Here is a 21,931-nt window from a genome sequence, read left to right on the forward strand (position 1 = left end):
TAGATCACATTATTATCATGTACACCACTGACCAAATGTTTCTGTGATATGTTTCATCTTGGAGCATCCTTGAATATATATTGCAGGGATAGAAACATTAACTAGTCTGTTAGTCCCAAGACTAGTTGGTTCACACCCAAATCCTGTTTCCTGTTTAATGCCACACTCAGCAATATTCCAGCTATATTGCAGCGGTTTGTATATAATCGAATCTGGACCAGTCAATCCAGTGATCAACAGCATGAGCATCGAACTACACAATTTCCAAATCTTGTTCTGTTACAGACACTGGCTGACTGGCTGAGTATGGTTTTACGCCGCTTTTAGCAATATTCCAGCAATATCACGGCGGGGGACACCAGAAATGGGCTTCACAAGTTATACCCATGTGGGGAATCGAACCTGGGCCTTCGGCGTGACGAGCGAACGCTTTAACCACTAGGCTACCCCACTGCCCTACAGACACTACTAATCCGAAATAACCAGAGGACAAGTTAGATATGACCAATGGGTTCTGCTCCTGCAGTGTGCTGTATCTCCATTCCAATTGGATAAATACCCTGGATGAATTCACCACCACAATTTCATGTCTGTTATTGGTTTGTTTGTTGTTTAAAGCTGCACTAAGCAATATCCCAACTCCATGACCATCTGTAAATAATCAAATCTGGCCAAGACATCGTCAATGAACATCGATCCACACAATTTGGATATGATGTCATCATCTAAATCTTTCCTATCGCTAGATCAGTGATGACATTTGCTCTCTCATGAGCATAATTTGATATAAGATGGTGATATAATAATATATAATGGTGATATATCATAAAATAATGGAAACATCAAGGATGAAACAATGAAAGTGCATGACTACTTTTCTGTGACTTCTTGCTGAACAAATCACGAATCTCTGCAACTCTACCTTGGCCATTAAGGAAGTGACTTAAGTTGTCAATGGTAACTGTGAACTAATTATTCTATTTGTTAGGGACTAAGAGTTTTACCTTTACCCATATGGTTTGGTTTTCTTGTCTGTGTTTTGTTTAACATTGCAATCAGCAATTTTCACCATGTGGTTTCCAACGATAGCAAGTTTACAAGAGATACTGATACATGTCATTGTCAACAAACAAGCCAAAACACATACTTACTTACTTCAGATAAATTTTCACTTTGCGAGTGGTCTGCGAGCATGGACAAAGTATCAACTAAGACTGTGCAATGTCTGCAAATGGCGCCTGATTTTCAGGGTATCCTCAATAAACGGAAGAGTTCACTTTCTTGAGTTATATTGGCGCTGTGGTGATACTTACAAGCTTTTCCTGGCTTAAGTTTTCCCTTGTCTGTCGAACTTGCAGAGAACTCGGGCCTTGAAGTGGAAGTAAAATACAAGATCATAAAAACAAAAACAAAGCTTGAAATTCATAAAGATGTTATTGTCGAGTAAGTGAGTGAGTGAGTGAGTGGGTGGGTGGCCGGGCAAGCGAGCGAGGGCACAACAGAATTGTGGTAAAGTGAGTGAGTGAGTGAGTGAGTGAGTATGGTTTTACGCCGCTTTTAGCAATATTCCAGCAATATCACGGCGGGGGACACCAGAAATGGGCTTCACACATTGTGCCCATGTGGGGATTCGAACCCTGGTCTTTGGCGTGACGAGCGGACGCTTTAACCACTAGGCTACCCCACCACCCCGAATTGTGGTAAAGACATCATACCCATGTGAGGAATCAATCATGGGTCTTCAGCATGACAAGTGGATGCTTTAATCATTAGGTTACCGTACCAGCCTCACAGATGTAAGAGAAACACAATGAACACAACAGGTATGGGTGGTCTGGCTTGCTGACTTGGTTGACACATGTCATCATATCCCAACTCCGTAGATCGATGCTCATAATGTTGATCACTGGATTGTCTGGTCCAGAATCGATTATTTACAGACCGCCTCCATATTGCTGGAATATTGCAGAGTGAGGTGATAAACAATGAACAAACCATCTGTGGAGGTGTCCTCTGATATTCACTAAGAGTGAGTGAGTTTGGTTTTACGCCGCTTTTAGCAATATTCCAGCAATATCACGGCGGGGGGACACCAGAAATGGGCTTCACACAATGTACCCATGTGGGGATTTGAACCCGGGTCTTCGGCGTGACGAGCGAACGCTTTAACCACTAGGCTACCCCACTCGCCCCATTCACTAAGAGAGGTATCATATCAGATGTGAGAGATGTGCTTTGAAAAGATATCTTTTAAGCCAAGTTGTACATACTTTTAGATCTCCTCCTCAAATCAGCCCTGTGAGGCGACAGTGCAAGCTGTGTGGGTTTACTGGTGCATGTCGGGCTATGAGACGGGGTCAGCAACTGATGAAGAGGTTTATCACCCGACATCACATCACCTCAGGTCGATATATCCTGTATCATCACCATGTACCATATCATCCACGATGCTGAAACACACACATATACAGTACAACCAGAAATTATTGAGAATTTAAAGATTGTAATATTTTTTTTTTCACTCATTACTCACGTATTAAATGTGAATATTAGCAGAACATAACTCCAGATTCAAAGACAGGTGAACAGTTAGTATTTTGTCAAGTCACCATGGGCAGCCATGCAGGCTTCAATGCGGCGGGGCATATTACTGATCAAAGAAGTTAGAAAGTCGTGGTCCATGCTGTCCCAATATCAGACCACCACTTCTTTCATTTCAGCAATATTTGTCAGATTTGTCTTATTGACACTTTCCTTCATAAGTCCCCAAACATTTTCTATTGGATTTAGGTCAGGGCTATAGCTTGGCCAATCTAATAATGTCATATTTTGGATCCGAAACCAGGCCTGTGAATGCTTTGAACGATGTTTTTGGTTGTTGTCCTTCTGGAAAATCCAAAAATTTCCATAGAACACATGAGCAGATGGAAGTAAATGTCCCTCGAGAATATCTGTGTACGGCTCACTGTTCATATTCCCTTCAAATACACAGAGGGGCGTTGCCCTAACACAGATATGCCACCCCACACGTTAAATTTCAGACTGTACTTTGGGCGCTGATACAAAGGTTTTTCAGTTTGTTTGGTCCAGAATTTCAGTGTATTAGGAAACAGCCACACAGAACTTTCATCTGAGAAAATCACATTGTCCTAGTTAAAATTTCTATGTTGTAAGCACCAGTTCAACCTTCGCTCCTTTTGTTCAGGTTTCATGATCGGTGATGGAATTCCTCGACTTTTCTGCCAACCCATTGCATGCAGCTCAGTTCTAATTGTCTCCTTACAGACAGCCACAGTTCCTCTATCAATCATATCCAGCCTTAAGTTTTCTAAACTCCTTCGTTTGTTTTTAGAAACAAGAATACCAAGCCGCCTCCTGTCACCGACAGTCAATTATCTGGGCCTACCTGCGCCTCCCTGGTCCTCAATGCCATATCCATTTGCAATATTTTTCAAAACACGATAAACAGTGGACAAAGGGATGCCTGTTCTACTTGAAATCACTTTAGCTGATCTGATGTCCTTGTTATAATACTCTAAAATCAACTTCCTCTTCTCTAAATCATCCATACTGAGAATCACTGAAAATGTCGTCTGCTAACAAGTAAACAAAGGGGATAACTCTTCACAAACTAATGAAAAAGGATTAAGAGAGTCTCTCTTGAATGAAACCAAGCACTTGATAGCTGGTCAAGGTTGTTTATACTAGAAATCCAATTAAACATATTCCTAAAATTCTCAATAATTTCTGGTCATACTATATATATATATGTATACAATACAATACATTTGTACAGTGCTGAACATCCACCTCAAAGATGTTCAGTGGCGTTAAGGACAAATTCAGTCTAAGTAAACTTAGGCTCAGTATTATTCGTTACACTGCTATACTGAGTCTAACAAAACCTTGTGGAAGGTCGTGTCAGGTAATCTTTGAGCGACCTATGACCGTCCAATCAAACACGAGACGGCCGAACGGATTTAACCAGTCAGACAACAGCTACTATTTAGTGTTTCGACAAAATGTATTTTCTCTTCCCCGGTCGCCAACACTGATCTCACAACAAATGAAAACCCACATAAAACATAGATATATGACCTGCAGAATATACGCTTTTTTTGGTTTCTGCTGACATGGTTATCATTAGCTAATATTTCTGAAAGCTGACATCCTTGAATACTGACAAAAGCTATTTTCAGCGACTGTTTACTCACAGTTGTGGCGTGCTCCATGTGCATCACTCAGAAGCGATCGACACGGAAAATAGCATTCGGAATCGTTCGGGTACAAAACTTTTTCGAGGTAAAAGTTTAAAAGGTATGTGCGAATGTTAACTTTCGCGATTTGGTAAGCTGTGTTCTGATTGGTCAATTGAAAAGGTTACCTGACGCGACCTTCCACAAGGTTTTGTTAGACTCAGTATAGCAGTGTAATGAATAATACTGACCCTAAGTTTACTGAGGACAAATTATGCGCAAAGCGTAGACATTATTACCCTGAATAACAGTGTTTGCCCTTAACCCTGAAAAGCTGCAGGCACTAAGGACCCAGAACCATAAAAAGTAGTGGGTCCTGATCAGAAAGTGTGGGCCATATATTTTAATATGGAAACAATACTCTTAGTTATTCTGGATGAAAAAGCTGTCGGCAATAAGGACCTGCAAAACACAAAAGCAGTGGATCTGAGTGGTTTTCAGTGGGCTTCGGGCATAAGGACCAATGTTAATTTCGAACGTTGTTGAATAACCCAAGCTGCCTGTGAGGCACTGGAAGTTAACAGTCATATGACCATCTTATCCAACCTGGTACCCATTCACTGCTGGTTGCACAGAGGCAATTCGCTCATACTCATCGCATTTACATTACCATTTGATTACAACTGCACAGCATCATGGCATACCACAACATGATTTTCAAATGATATCTATTGCAATATTATTTCTGAGAACTGCCATGTTGGGTATGAAGTTTAGTGATTAGCGCAATGGTTAAGTTAAAACCTACACAAACTTTCATTCACAACTGATATTTCCCTTCTTAGTGCATTGACAAAGCATCATACTTTAAAGACATGTACTATAAAGTGTATAAACAAGAAAACAGAATTCTAAATACTTTCGTGATTGCTGTTATTAGACCATAATAAATAGTTTTAGGGCCTTAGCATTTAGAAAAAGTATCTGCGTACACAGTGTCACTCTCTGTCAAACACTTTAGATACCAATATATCGCAATCCGTATACGGGTATCTAAATTGCAATACAACATATTTGTCAATACACAGCCCTGGTGTTGCTACATAAGCAGTTACAATGGTTCACACAGACATGCTCCTATGTCGATATTCAGCCCTCAGTTGAATGCTGGTACAATTCCCCAAATATTTATTACCCTTCCCCATTGAATCTATTTAAGTTACAATTCTGGTAACATGGCAGACATTAACATTGCAGACATTATAACGTTACTGAGAAAGTGTAATTCCAAATATAACATATGTAACATTTACAGGACCAAAATACTTTGAGTCAACCAGGTTTGACACAATCCCAAAATAATAAGCAGGGACCAAGCTTTTACTTTGAGACAACCGCAATTTTGACACAATAGTGTTTGACTGTAATTTAAGAAAACAAAAACTTTAACCAAATCTCTTTTTTTTTATAAAATAATATTTCTGAATTTACCAGCTAGCAATTCTAGATTAATCCCTTGATTAATTGCTTTCACCAAGCCTGTATAGTTACCACTTGGTGAAAACCAGTAGGCCAGGTATTAGGGCTGGCTGGCTATCAATAATAGTCATAGAGTTTGCTAATCGTTAATTAAATATTGATTGACTACCAATAAATATCGGATAAGTAAGTTTGAGCCAAAATGCCAAAATATGTCTGAAAGAAATTAATATATTTCCCACCACTGGTGAGCAGCGACATGTTTATGCATTAGTTACTAACAAAACATTGTCCTGAACAGAATTTAGAAACATCCCAAGATTAAATTCCTAACTTTGTGTATTGTGTGAGTAAATTAAAACTTTATTCTATCACAAAATTTTACGTACAATATTATCGATGACACTATTTCAGACTGATAATCTTTCATAATTGTTCTTATCGACAATATTTCCGATTATTGATCCTTTTAGCCAACCCTATGGCTCAGACAAACCATGCATCAGGACAAATCTGAGATTTGAACCCATCATTAGCGATTACCAAGGGGCACAACTCTGCAAAGTTTGTCAAGTGTGTTTCACTATTCTGATTAGACTGACCTGGTCCTTATAAAGCATAAGGTGAGGTGAGGTGAAATTGGGTTTAACGTCGTGCTTGAGAATATTTCGCTCATATGATGACGTGCATGCGTGTGTATGTGTATGTGCGGCTGCTTGTACTAGCCCAGACTTAAGCTGGTTTTATAGTGCTAGCCCACTGAGATACCATGCCACAGTGAAGCATGAATACCCCACTCAGACACATTATACTGACTCCAAGCCGACCAGTCCTTGTTGTACCCATTAATGCCGAGCGCCAGGCAGGGACCAACAAGTACCATATTTTAACGTCTTTTGGTATGACGCGGTCGGGGATCGAACCCGCGACCTTCCGCTCTCCGGGCGGACGCTCTAACCACTACACCACGGAGACGGTCTAAAGCATAAGGTATTAGAAAGTGAACATTATTGAGAATCCCACAGGATATGATCATTCTGTTTCAAATTTTGTCCACATTATTTTGATAACCCAGACCTACTAAAATTACTTTCATAATCCATGGCTTGTAATTAGAATAAACGGAGACTGATTTTGGGGAAATTTAAGGCATTGTCTACAGTTAGATCTACACTTTTACATCACAACAGTCTGTAAGGTTACATTGTTCAATGTTAGCCCTCGTCCTCATCCAATCATATTTTATGAGTGAGTGAGTGAGTATGGTTTTACGCCCGCTTTTAGCAATATTCCAGCAATATCACAGCGGGGGACACCAGAAATGGGTTTCACACATTGTACCCATGTGGGGAATCGAACCCGAGTCTTCGGTGTGACGAGCGAACGCTTTAACCACTAGGCTACCCCACCGCCCCCATCATTTATGAAACCCTAAAGGGGAGAAAAGACAGCAGTAAATAGTAATAATTTACCAAACTATCTGCTTATCCTTGTAATACCAAACTTGTTTTGCAAGAACTATAGTACTAGTGCAAATTTCTATCCGTGACAGAGCGCCTGTAGAGTATGGGGGACGTCTAACGAAGGGTACCCCTTACACACCACAGCAGCTCTCGAGAGTTTCATTATAACAGCTGATCGACGAGTGTTGTTATATCGAGGGTCTGGCCCCCCTACTTTAAGAGGACTTCCACGGACATATATATTGCACAGATGATGACACAGTATAATCGAAACTGTTTAGAATCTCATCCAAATAAAATGTTTGAAATTTCCGAATACTTCACGGCTATTTTTTTTTCGATTCGACTGACGAAATTCACATTAAATACGTGTACAAACACGAGTAGGTAAATATTTTCAGTTATCTAAACTATGGAACATCTCTACGCCAACAAAAAACTAAAGCTGTTACTTACCCGGCGTTTCGTGGTGTGTACGTTTGTTTGAAGTTCCACATGTGTTGGTTCTCAAACACCTGTTGAGTTTGTTGTCATGTTCATCCGGGCTACCAGGGAGCAGTCATTGACGAAGAGTGAATTTGTTGCTCCCTCGCAAGCTTGATAGAATAGTAGTAGATGGTCTTCTGTATGGTTACCCCCTTGTAATTCAAATCAATAATAGCGATTTGAAACTATGATCGTTTATTAAACAACTTTTATCCTAAGCTGAATAAAATTCGGAAATTTAAATGTTCAATTGGCAAGGTAAAATTATGAGGATTCGCAATCTTAATTTCACTTTATGTGATTTACTTTGAAACTAATCGGTACTTTTTCGCTGCAAACTAGACTATTTACTGTTTAGCAAGCGTAAAACTTACGCGCCACAGACAGTTCACAATTCACTCAGCGTATGTAATATATATATATATACATATACATATATATATATAATACCAATACTTTACTTGCTACTTGTATGTAGTAAACAGGAACATATCCATAGGCGGACGGATCAAGGTATTTCGGAGAGGGGGTGTGGGGTGTAGGGGTGGTTGAGTTTGGGTTCCGCCAATGCAAAACATAAACTTCAATGTGGTCTTCAGTCATGTCCCTGGAACACGCACACACGCACGCACGCTTGGATCCGCCAATGATATTTACAGCAGTATATGAAATAAGGCCCGTCCGACCGCCCTAGACGGGCTAGATTTCTGCGGTCTATTTGACAACTAGCCAGCCCGATGGACGGGTGGAAAAAAATTCAGATTACATGTCCATTGGCACTGTCTACTTAGTATTTAAGAAGGACTGGTTAAATTTCTTCTGGGCTGGTAAGTTTTTGGAGTTACCAGCCCAGATGTCTGTCTGGGCTTTTGGCGTATATTTCATACGTTGGTTACAGTTGTAAGAACTTCGTCGCTCGGAACTTTTGGTTAGCATGCTTTTTCAGTCTGGGTTGACGCCACGCAATATGATGGAGGGGTACACCGTCACACATTCTATCATGTTGCAACGGGTGCCGTCGATATCACCGTCACAAACATGATCAGACTTCCAGTTGGAAGCCTTGTCAGCTAGATTGGTTTGATCGCTTATATTTATATATCCTTGTGGAAAGAGTTCGATCTTACGTACACCCAGCCCATTGGCGGATCCAGAGAAGTGGGGGTTCGACCCCCTTTTGAAAATGACTTAAGACCACATTGAAGATATTTTGTTTGGCGTTTGCGGAGCCAATGGGGGGTTCAGGGTGTTCGAACCAACCCCCCACCCCTCCGAAATTCCTGGATCCGCCCATGCAGCCTATTTTATAAAGTACTTTTCATTAGTTGTATATTTTTGTATTTTCTGAAAAAAATAGGTGGGGGGTACGTAAGGAACTCTTGCCATACGTTGTGTGTTGGCGATTAAGTACCTATATCTGAGAGCGTGGTTCAGATCCCGGATAGGACTCACCCCATATTCTCCAACTATACTGGCCACATAAAGAAACTGTGCACACAGAAATTTTAAAGATAGGCAGACAGCGTCTTTATACATAAATAAGGCGTGAACATAGCAAGTATTGGAGACAATCGAACGCTCATGCAGGTGCCAGGCGACGTGACGTCATTGATGGTGGCCTATGGACTTTCAATGTGTTACTGCACGTGCAGCCCGTGCAGCTGCACACAACATGTGAAACTCAGAAATTGTTGTCACTGTCGAAAGCTTGATCTTTGGTCATTCAAACGTTCACAAATTCACATGAGAAGTCACATGCACATCATGCCAAGATTAACATCTGCTCAACGTCATGAAGCCATTGGAATGGTTCGAGCAGGCATGAGCCAACAACAGGTGGCAGAACATTTCCAATACCATCGTAACACGATATCTGCATTGGTCAGGCGTTATGGAAACAGTAATTAATGACGTCGCCGACCACCCACGTTCTGGGCGTCCCCGAGTAACGACGCCAAGACAGGACAGATGGATTCGGGTGATTCATCTCAGACACGGCAGTGACCACGTCCCAAACCATTCCCCAGGCCTTCAATGCTCATTAGGTAGCCTCTATGCGTCGTCAATGCACTGCTGTGCTTAACGCGCATGATGGTCATACCCGTTATTGAGTTTGTGACTTCGACGTGTGGCCCCCAACTCAATTTTTAACTTCTGACGTCATCGTTACGGATATTGTTTATGTTCTTGTTGTTGTGGCCCGATACTTCAGCTTATAAAGTGTCTACATCATTTCGTCTTTTCTGTGTTGTATTCCAATTCTGAAGGAATTTTCTGTGTGCACAGTTTCTTTATGTGGCTAGTATACCTGGGCCAGAATGCAGTGGAAAGACCCATGTGATTGTTGTACCCTAGCTGTAGTACCTTCCAGAAGGGGCCTGTAATCTAAACTAAGGCAGATGATTCACTAGCTCCTTTTACCACTTTCCAGATATTTCTGTCTAAATATAACACTAGTCCAAATACAGCACACGACCTCCCTATAATTTACAAATACAACTAATTACACTTGAAACATTGTTACATAATGAATAACACTGTCACATATACATACATACATACATACGCACGCACGCACGCACGCACGCACGCACACACACACATATACATGCATACACACATACATACATACATACATACATACATACATACATACATACATACATACATACATACATACATACATACATACATACATACATACATACATACATACATACATGCATGCATGTACCCAATATAGCCCAAGCAAGTCTACAATATGTGACAAGTCGAGATTACCACATCTTCTGTATAAGAAAGTTTAAGGGCTCTTTTTTATTATATTTTATGATTGTAATTTATTAAATTTTGGTTCTGTAAAATATGTTCATTTCAGAGACTAAATGTTAGTCTAGGTAAATAGGTGCGAGACCTAATAGTTACCGTATATGTAGTATGGGAGTAAGATCATATTAGTGCTAAGGTCGCTTTGTGGAACGGGACTGTGATGAAATTACGAAAATATTTAGTACTGCTAAACAAACTGGAGAAAAGAATGATCCGTGCAGTCGATCCTGGCAGGAACATGGTGGTGGGTCCAGCTTGTTGGTTGTACGGCGTCTGTCGCCTTGCTGTGGACCCGCTGTATAAGGAGCCACATGTCAACAGGATAACGCGTGTACACTATGATACACAGTTTCGATTTTGCACAGTGAAATGGAAAGTTGTTGATTTGACAACCTTCAGTGCAGGTGTTGAGTCGAGGAGCACGGAATTCACGTGCATGACGCCACACACTGCCGCAGTCTCCAGTCCAGGGCCTGTTTTTCATTTTCACATATCGAGACAACCTCCTTCACCTAAACGTGATCTTCACCCAGATGGAATTATGTCCCCTAATACGACCTCAAGAAACATTGTTAAGCCTTATAGTCGCCGTTTAAAGTTTCAATGTCCAGTCTGAAAGTGTATCGAGATGTATTTATACCGTATTTCCTCTGTAAGACGTCTGGATACTAATATGAGAGATACGCACTCTCCACAACAGACGCCTGGTCCATCATTAGTTGTAATTAATCACCTCGATCATATTAAGTTACGGCCTCTAATTATTACACCAGTCACTTAATAATGACTGTCTCCCAAACATAAATCTTTGGCAGTTGTGGATTCGGTCAGGATGTGACTTGTCACCGTGTCAGCCTGAAACAAAACAAGTCGGCCTCTGAAACAGACGCGAAATTCATAGAAGACCGACTGTCTATTGTAGGAAATGCGGTACGTAAAGACTGCTATTGACCAGTCATGTGTATTTGCTCCAAAGAGATTCATTTCTGAAGGACAAATATCCTTCAAGCTTTCTTCCGAACTGGGGCGGTGGGGTAGCCAAGTGGTTAAAGCGTCCACTCGTCATGCCGAAGACTGGGTTCGATTCCCCAGGTGGGTACAATGTGTGAAGCCCATTTCTGGTGTCCCCGCCGTGATATTGCTGGCATATTGCGACATTGCAAGCAGCGTAAAACCATACTCACTCACCCCTAACTGGCGACTATACCAATATGCCTAACAAGCACGCAGTCCACGGCACTTTTACTGAAAGCACGATTTGCACGTTTATTGCAATGATTATGAGCATTATATAGCGATTTCACCATTTGAGACAGTTGTTTCACACTGGTAATGCAGCAGGGCGTGGCCATCTGTATAGTTCTACATCCCTGATCGTGCCGATAGCATCAACACGTGGAGAGCGCCACCTAGGACAATATACACAGTATATACTTAATAGTCGGAGGTTGAATGTCACTGTCATGTGCACCTGCTAAGCTTTTCCCACCGTAGTGGTATTTCACACACAATGTCAGCTGGTAGAGTAACTTGCCCCAAGTCTGTACTGAATGACAGTCCGTGGATGTATACAGTAATTCTGTACCCATACACTCGATACACTCTCACTCATTTCTCAAAAACAAAAAGTAACTAAAGTATACGAGGTAGGTCAATGTTTTTTTCTTACAAAATTTGTGCATCACCATGTGTGAATTTAAAGAAAGCTGGTCACCGAATCCAGATGTTATTATTGATCCTCACAAGTTGATAAACAGGATTAAACGAATTTCGTTTGTTTTATATTCAACCCCACACTTAGCAAAATTCCATCTTTATGACAGCGACCTGCAACCACACCATCCAGTGATTGACATCATGGGCGTCGATCTAGGGGGTACATATACACAAAGAACTTAGTTAAGCACCCCCTGACATATCTCACGATTGAATGAGGCCCGATCTTTGGAGTATATCTGGGACATGGTTGTCGTTGTGTGCAACAAAGGGATCCTCCTGTACAGAACCTGGCCCACTTGGAAGCTACTTTAAATTTGATGCTATGACTTTTTTTGCTTTTAAATGACAATGTAATGAATATATGTTTTTGAAATAAAACTCATTCCGAGTATGTACTTACAATGTTTATTAATGCAAACTTGTTCTCGTCACTATATGGCTGGAACTCAACTCAACCCTTCAGAGGATCAGGAAGCTGACGGGGGTATGAGGAGGAGGGTACTGACTGTCATACAGTCACAGTCGCTACTGACACGTGTAAGACACGCAAAAGGACATTTTGATTGTTCACATTAACCAATAAATTCAACATTCCAGGGCCTTACTTGAACTGACATGGTTTTGAATGAAAATCATTGGGGTTTTATCATCAATTATTATCATAAAATCAACATGGATCACGGGTCAGAAAAAGTCATGTTTTTCCATCCTGGTCACCACGAGAAGTTTTATGTACGTGTTGAAAATCTATTATTGGAAAAATACAGTGGGTGCGTAATTACGTTCTTTGTGTATATATAGATCGTCATATTAGTGCATTTGGACCTAACGTATATTTGAAAGAGAAGACGCCAAGGTTGGAGAGTTCAAACAACGAGTTCAAAGACCTCTGTTGCCTCCTACGAGTGTTTGGTAAATTCCGGTTATTACCCTTCATTGGTCCGTTAAATAGGATCCTACAGATTCTGAGAAATCTGTCTGACCCATACCTTAAATATCAGCTAAGTGAGTCGTGGCACATTGTACACGTTGCAGATCAATACAACGCAGCTGTTACCAACGATATATTCCCAACCGATACGTCCTAAATATATTTGATTATTATCGTATATTTATCCACCCACTCGACATTGAAACTGATGGTGCAAATTAATGACAGGTTGGGGTGAATGTTGCATGTGCAACATATGTTGTATTTAGGATTACACTGTTTTAGTAAAGTACAAATTCTAGTACTTTTTAGGGTTGAGTCCCACCCGGGATTCGAACCCACACCCTCAGGGATTCGAAGCCCGGATGGGACTCAACCCTAAAAAGTACTAGAATTTGTACTTTACTAAAACAGTGTAATCCCAAATATAACATATGTTGTATTTGACCACATTCTAAATGGCATTGTGTAATCACGAATGTTGCATGTGTGGTATAAAAATCACGTATTTCAGCAAAAAGATGATGGTCAAATGTATCGCACGTGTGACAGATTCCAGATATACTCATGGAAACAAATAAAGGAACACACGAAAGGACACGTGTTCCTTGATGCTTTCCCGGCTTTCCCCCAACAGTGCAATACAAAGCATGCGAAGAAACCTAGAAAAGAAGAAAGGAACACTTTTGCTTTCATGTTTTCCCTTATTTGTTTCCATGAGTATATTAACTTTATTTTAGCTAACTGACAACACAGGATAAAATCAGGCCTCGTTTGTTGTTTAACGTCGCACTCAGCAATATTCCCGCTATATGACGGCGGTCTGTCAATAATCGACAATCAAGTGATCGACATCATCGGCATCGATCTCAGCAACAGGGATACAATGCATCAGTCGAGTCAGCGAGGCAGGCCAACAGCTCGCTTCGTACAAGCACTGTTCGCCGAAGAACAATTCTAACTCGGAATTAAGTTAGTCAGTTACAACATGGCTGCGACCACAGGGTAACAGACGGAGATACTTCCGCACGACTGTGAAAGCCACAGGTGACCAGGTTTCACCAGGTGTAATGTTCGTCCACCTCATTCCACCTGGGCACACACGTCAAATTGTTCAGGCCATGCACTATTAGAACCTTAACCTCAAACTTCACAACTGTCTCCATTTTTTTACTTTACATACAAAGATATTCACATATTATTTATTCGTTTGAAATTTCTTGACATTGTTTCTGACATATAAGGATGTGAGCGTTCAGAATCTTGGGTATAAGAAACCAGAGCTATTTGGGCGCGGACAAAGGTTCACAATCTGAGAATGATTTTGCGCAGCTTTTAGCAATTTTACTACAGGGGGACACCAGAAATTGACTTCACACACCACCCCTGTGAGGAAAAGAACGCTTTAGCTTACCCCACTGCCCCTCTCAGTCTGAGGGATGATACCTTCACGTGAACACCCAGTAGAGGCTTCACATTGAGAAGGAAACTGAAGGCCTCACAACTATAAATTGCACGATCACCTCATACAAATGTAGCAAAACTAGCCTAACTAAAGGTTATGCATGATTACAAAGGATGGAAGTATCATTTAACTGCAGCACGTTATCAGCTGGAAAATTCATTCAAACCTGTTGTTTCTATTTCAAGGTGTTCTTTTCCATTTGATCACAGAAACACAATCTGAATGTATATGTCGTCACAAGTAAACGAAGTTAGCCCTACTACATTGGGGAGAGAGAGAGAGAGAGAGAGAGAGAAAAAGAAGAGGTGTTGCAGGGGTGCTGCATCCGCCCTGCACTATATATTATGTCTTAGTGGGGTTCAGTTAATTGACAGTGAAGGGGAAGCTTGAAATTTCTTACAACTCTTGGGCAAGTGAGGGCATACAACCTAATATTTCTTATTTCCTAACAGGTTATTTATCATAAGTAAACAGTAGATGTTCCATCTGTTACAGGTTACAATTAAATAATGTGAACAGTGAAAAGCGACCCCAGCCCACCCCTGAAAATTTCTGGATCTGCCTATGGTTAATAAGGTGAGCATTTGCGGCGAAGTCATGATCTAATTCCTCCCTCCAGCTCTAACCTAATATGTGATCAGTTCCTTTACCATATGTGATTTTAATCACAAATATTTTTAGACTTCTCCCTTGACATTGGCTTGATCAAAGATTACAGTGAGAAAAAGAAAAAGCAACAAATCAATGGAACCCAAATTCCTTTCACTTTATTAGGGGGGATGAGTGAATGAGAATGAAAACAATATACAAGTGGGGCCAGTCACTGCTGTCTCTATCACATAGAAGCGTCTCTGACCACAAGGCAACAACTCCAGGCTCTAGCGAGTCCATCTGGAACACCCTGGAACACTCCAGGTGAACACACACACTCATTACAGCAGATCCGGGAAGAGTTCTGAGAATGATTCATGCCAAGATTCGTCACCAAGAGACGATGACATGTCACTCGATGGAGATGGAACATCACTGATCCCGGAATCACTGAAATACTCCTGCAGATGGTCATCAACTGAGAGATTGTCTAGAGACATGGAGTTGCTACTTGAATCAGAGTGCTTCCTTTTCTGGCCTCGTGATTTGCTGCAATTGTTTTCCTGCTCAATCTCCACACTCCCCCGAAGTCAAGCTTGCGGGATCCAGATCTGCAAAGTCAAGCAGTTCCTCAGACTGAAGCAGGCTTTCGATATCCTCAAGAAGCTGCAGTCCTGTTTCATCCTCAATACTTGAGTCATCATCAATGCAAATGGTTGGGATGTTCTTTGCTACATTAGCCTCACTATCACTGTCTGTTGTCATGGGAACACATAGTTCCTGTTTGACCTCTTCTTTGACAGACGAGACAGGGCACACAGCCACTGGGACCTCTGTGGCTGTCTGAGAAGCATGACTGGTCTTGGCAACAGTCTGGCTACCGGGTTCCACCTTGTAGTATATGTGGTCAAACTTAATCAGTTCATTGATGGATTCCAGCTCTGCTGGTGACGCCCCCACCACTGGTCGCTTGGGCGTGGCTGTTCCGGAAGCACAGACGGACAGCGGGCTGGATGTGCTTGTTTTCTTTTGCGACTTGATGCCTGTTGATTCGTCTTGGAGTTGTTCGAGCAGACCAAGCAGAACATCAGGCTGTTAAGTAAAATACACGCAATAAGAACACGATAATTACACCCAAGCTGTGACGAGAAGTGTTACCTGTTAATGTTCAGTTCACTTTATCATAATTGTAAGGTTTGACAAATGGTTGTGTCAACTGGAAACATTTTGCCCATCCTTAAATACCAAGCTAATGACACTCCTGTTAATAATGAGAAACATCAAAGTGAACTGTATAAATAATTATGCCCGTATATAACTACACATTGACATTATTATTGACTTATATATTGACTTAGTACATGCAGCCATGAAAACCATGAAAGGTCTAGTCTAATTTTTCCTCATATGATACCGGTGTGTGATGTTTGTTATTTTAAACTGGACTTGGTTATATTCCAGCTGTGACGACAATCTGTAATAAGAGTCTGAACCAGATAACCTGTGGATCTGTATCACAGGGAACAATCCACATCACCTGAGACACCAACCACAAAGTCCCCAATTCTGACCACCCTTTCCAATATGCCACCTCATACACTGACTGACTGAGTTTGGTTTTACGCCACTTGTAGCAATATTCCAGCAATATTACTGCGGGGGACACCAGAAATGGTCTTCACTCATTGTACCCATGTGGGGATTTGAACCCGGGTCTTCGGAGTGACAAGCCAACGCTTTAACCACTAGACTACCCCACCGCCCCGGCACCTCACACAACCAACCTAGGTTGCAAAGAACCTATTACACGAGGAATTGAAACAGGTTCAATATACTATGAAGGAAATGTGCCTACCTGAGAGTTAGGGAGAATGCTGCGTAGTGCATCATGAGGACGTGGGAGAGAGCCTGTATCTGTTCCTTCGGCAGAGGATCAGCAGGTGCTGCAGACCTGGGGGGTTCAGACTTGCTCACACGCCCACACGACACACTGACAGATGGCTTTATCTGTCCAAGACGCTCCTTCAGCGCTGTGTTCTCCTTCACAAGGGATGTGGAACTTGTTTTCAGCAATTTATTTTCTGTTAGCAACTTCTTATTTTCGGCTTCCAACTTAGCAATCTTTATTTCAAGATCACTCATTTGTGCCTTTTTTCTGTCACGGGCTGTTTGTGCTGCGACTCTGTTTTTCAATTTCCTGGAAAAGAAAATGATAAACATTGACGATATTGTATAAAAAACAAATTACATTAACTCGAAATTCATGACCACAATGAACTTGATAGTGAAAGAAATAATATAAGAGAAAATGTGGGGATCCTACACATGTATTGTTATATTTGGATCTTGGTAACCAATTAATACATACTTCATATTACTTTAACCCAACAAATACTTCACTTTCATTCACGATTTCATGAAAATACATGACATGACGAAAGGGTTCAAAGTTTAAGTTTTTTAACACTTAATACGGTATCCCGGTGTCAGGGGTTTTCGACGATGTAAGACCAAAAAAGGATTTTTTATCTGTAATATCATTTAAAGTTTGTATTTTACTAAGCTTGAGTGATAAAGGATATATTCATCTATTTCACACAAAAATATCAAGTGTTCCCTACAAAAATAGCGTTGATGAAATCGTATCGGCGAAACTGTTGCCGCTCGTAACATCCGGGTATTTTGTATGGGTTTTCGACGATGAGCCATACTTTTTTTGCTCCGCACTGCGAGGGAGTGTTGTGATCACGTGGCTTCCTATTTATATATTGCCTGTCACCAGCAGACGACTGATCTAACTGAATTCTCGCTTGCTATTTTTTGTTATAAAGGGAACTGATTTTGCATCGTAAGTTGTATTAACGATCTCGGGTAAATAATATTGATGTTTATTTGCTTTTTATATAACTTTACTTCCCGATTTCCATTGTCAATAAAACTTCTCAGGACAGCGACTGGGCACCCGCCCTACCAGTGAAACTGTTTGTGCACTCGATCCGATCGCACACGTACTCCCCCGATATAGCGCGTGCAATGCAATCGTCGAAATCACCAGAACGTCGAATTCAGCTCGTGTTGGGATAACTGATTCAGTGCCACGCCCTTTTGTACATAATATTCCTGGCCTATGACAGCTGCCTTCTACTTGTTGTAACATATGGCACGTTGACTTCGGAAGTACACATTTAATACGTCAACAGCGACAATTGTTATCAATATGTTCCAGAAAATCAGTGACGTCGGCAAGTAGATCTATATTGCCAACACGACAGCCGGTTATCAAACTCAATGGCGCATACGCCACCCAAATCCTACTATTGACGATCGGCCATAACGACCAATGTAAACAAACCTTGAACATCAGATAGTCACAACTACATGATTAACTGTTTCCTAAAAACCTACCTTCGCAACATTTTTTCTTCAACTGACAAATGTGTCAAGCGTCGTCGTTTTTTCGGTGCCCCTTCTTCGTCCATGTTGTCCGAGAGAGCCATGGAGCGATAGGCGGGCTGTTTGCCCGGCATCGTGGTGATCACGATAGTTTTAGGGCTTAGCAGAGACATTATTCGTAGTCGGTGTACAATATCCTTGGGTCGGAAATGGATCGGTTCAACATCTAAGGGTAGTTTTCAAGGCTTGTTACTGTCAACTCATTTTCAACGTCTTGTCTCTTCCATGGCTTAGGTGCGAGTGCTGATGTGGTCAAACTGCATTGGTTAAAACCGACAGCTGACTTGCGCGAGCTGGTTTCTAATTGGCTGTTGTGCCTGATGCAAGCCGTGGCTAAAAATAGCCTATGACGTTACGTGGGAACGTGGGGTGTAAACATGGAACAGACCGGTTGCATCAGCGATTTGGGAAAACACAACGAACTTTCGTTTTGTGTATTTTATAGTTACTGAAAACAACTGGCTTATTCTTGTAAATAGTCGTGGTGTATTATTCATAAAATAAGTTATGGTGTCATTAAAGTTGCATGGGGTATTATAGTAAAGCACAAAAACATTAGATAGGCCGTCATATGTTGAGTGTGTGTGTGGGTGGGGGGGTGGTGGTTTTGTTTTTTTGCGCACGCAAAAGAAATGATTTATTCAATAAAATGCGTCATATTTTGTGGTTTGCATCTATATTTGTGACATATGAAATAGTGGATAATCCGCATCTGAAGTTTGCCACAGAATAGTTAACTTATGACTTATTCAATATCCAAACTAAACAGGAAAATTCCAACCCTATATAATTTATATTGGCCTGAAAATCAGGTTTTTCAACATATGGAAGGTTCGTCCAATATATGAACAAGTGATATTGGGCACTTTAAACTTCACCACAATTCCAAGATACACACATATAGAAACATTTCACTGATGTGGCATAAGTTGATTTCCTACCTGAAGTCTTGAAACAATATGTTATACACAAAAAATGAGCATGTATTTACAAAACCCAACATCTCTATATATACACACACAATCAGCCGTGAGGGCATCTGCAAATGAACCAGCCGTTACACTTGAGTGCACACCCAACCGCTCTGACTGGGTTCGGTATCCCGGCTGCTTCGTTTCTTGGGAAGTAAACCGAAGTACACAATATTGCACTTTTGATTTGCGATTGTACGCTTATAATTTTGTTTATATGTTTTTTCATAACCAGCAATGTATATTATATGTCATGAATAAGTGATAATTGTGTTTTAATTATGTTTGATTTTTTGGTTGCATGTGACCTTTAAGGAGGAAATGTAATAAATTAAAAAACTTTATCTCTTCAATAAACAAATTTGGTTGGATATGCAGTCCTTCAAAATGTGATGTCATATCGTCATTCTTCTGTACATCTTAGGGACAGTTCATAATTTATGGCTAGGGGGTATGATGATGATTTTAAGGGGGAGAGGGGTGTCACCCATTTTGTTCTGGGGAGGTAGGGATCATCAATTTTGTACACATGTTTCTAGGGGTCATCAATTTTGTACATAAAAATACTACTAAAAAATTGTGCTTTAAAATCTGGAAAGGGGAGGGTCATTGACTTTGTACATGACATGCGGGGGTGTCACTTACTTTGTACATAACTTCTAGGGGGGTCATTCAAATTGTACATGCTAGTCCATAAAAATCATCATCACCACCATTTCAGCAATATTCCAGTAATATCACGGCGAGGACACCAGAAATGCGCTTCACACATTGTACCCATGTCGTGATTCGAACCTGGGACTTCGGCGTGACGTCGACGAGCCAACTCTTTCATCACTAGGCTTCCCCACCATTCCGTCGTCACTTGGACGTAGAGCCAGTCTAAACAAGGGAATTCTGTAAAAATATGTTACCCGTATATCCTACGCGCCCAAAGGACTCGCTTTAATAATCAGGGTCACTGAAACCAGGGAGACTATATATGTTGTAGAGTATCCCTGCTGAAAGATATGTTCTTTTGTGGCCGAGCCTTCGATCTCATTGGAGACAAGGGTCAGTAAAAACATGTTTTTGTTCAGTTACGAACATCTTATTTAGACACCGGGCTTTGTATAATTTCACGGAAGGAAACTTATGTAGTGCATACTGCTGAGAGACGCGTCTACAAACAAAACCGCAAACAACTCGACATGTTAAGTCAACGTGCTGGTTTCTGATTGGCTGTGAGGTGGCTGATGAAATCTAGCTGGTCCCCTCCGCGATATCATCGTGCGACCCGGCGGTTAACCTTGCTGCAAGGCTGTACTGAATGCTGAGCCCATGGAAGCGGACAGTCTGTTAAAATTAGGCCAGTCTGTTAGAGTAATATTTATATTTTTTAGAAATTATCATTTAAAGTATTAATTATTACCGTTGAGACTTGTCCAAGTCTACACGGCGGTGTGCCGGTAGCTGGTATGTATATAAACTCAGAGCTGGATTTCAGTGCTGCGGAGCTCCGAAAAGTCACACACGAGACACACACGTGTTGCGAGAACCAGTGTGGGTGTAAGCATGTACAACTGACACCGAATACAGCTGGCGCCAGACTGACTCTCAGAGTCTGAATATATATAATTATGATAGAAACAAACATTTCCTCTTAATGAGTGAGTTAAGTTTTACGCCGCACTCAGCAATATTCCAGTTAAATGGCGGCGGTCTGTAAATAATCGAGTCTGGACCAGACAATCCAGTGATCAACAACGTCAACATCGATCTGTGCAACTGGGAACCGATGACATGTGTCAACCAAGTCAGCGAGCCTAACCACCCGATCCCGTTAGTCGCCTCTTAAAAGCATAGGTTACTGAAGATCAATATTCTAACCCGGACCTTCACGGGTACATTTCCTCTTGAACTGAATGGGAGCCCCATTGAGATAGGAGATTCAAACCTGAGAAAATTTAGACTTGCTTTATTAAGGGCTTTTAAGCATTTCACTAAGCAGGCAGAAGGGAAATAATGTGGTTCAAGGACTGTGAGACAGATCGAGCTGACAGCTTCAGTGAAACTGTGTAATGTCAAACAAACTTAAATTAGATATGTAATTAAAATCCTTTACCAACAAACACATGAGGCCTCATATTAGCGCCATATTAAAGGGCCCATCTAAACTTTAGTACAGAATCTTTGTCAGAGGCCATGTCGCGAGTTTCTTCGTATATGGTGTTACTTATAGGCCTTATTTGCGAGGTATTTTTAGAATTTAATATTTGTGAGAAGCCTTGTTGCGAGTATATTATTGTATTATATTAAAGGCCAGGACGGTGGGATAGCTTATATACGTCACGCTGAAGGCCCAGGTT

General features: G+C 41.1%; 1 protein-coding gene across 1 annotated transcript; it reads right to left on the reverse strand.

Moving 5' to 3' along the window:
- Positions 1 to 15,313: 15,313 nt before the first annotated feature.
- On the reverse strand, positions 15,314 to 18,868 carry LOC124286575 (X-box-binding protein 1-like). Its single transcript, XM_046722943.1, is given in 5 exon segments — positions 15,314 to 15,751; positions 15,852 to 16,116; positions 16,119 to 16,251; positions 17,015 to 17,356; positions 18,565 to 18,868. Coding segments are annotated over 5 exon segments (1,152 nt in total). The 5' UTR covers positions 18,726 to 18,868; the 3' UTR covers positions 15,314 to 15,500.
- Between the last annotated feature and the right edge of the window lie 3,063 nt (positions 18,869 to 21,931).

This window comes from Haliotis rubra, unplaced genomic scaffold, assembly GCF_003918875.1.
Source record: "Haliotis rubra isolate DU_JTF1 unplaced genomic scaffold, ASM391887v1 Scf387, whole genome shotgun sequence".
Taxonomy (NCBI): domain Eukaryota; kingdom Metazoa; phylum Mollusca; class Gastropoda; order Lepetellida; family Haliotidae; genus Haliotis; species Haliotis rubra.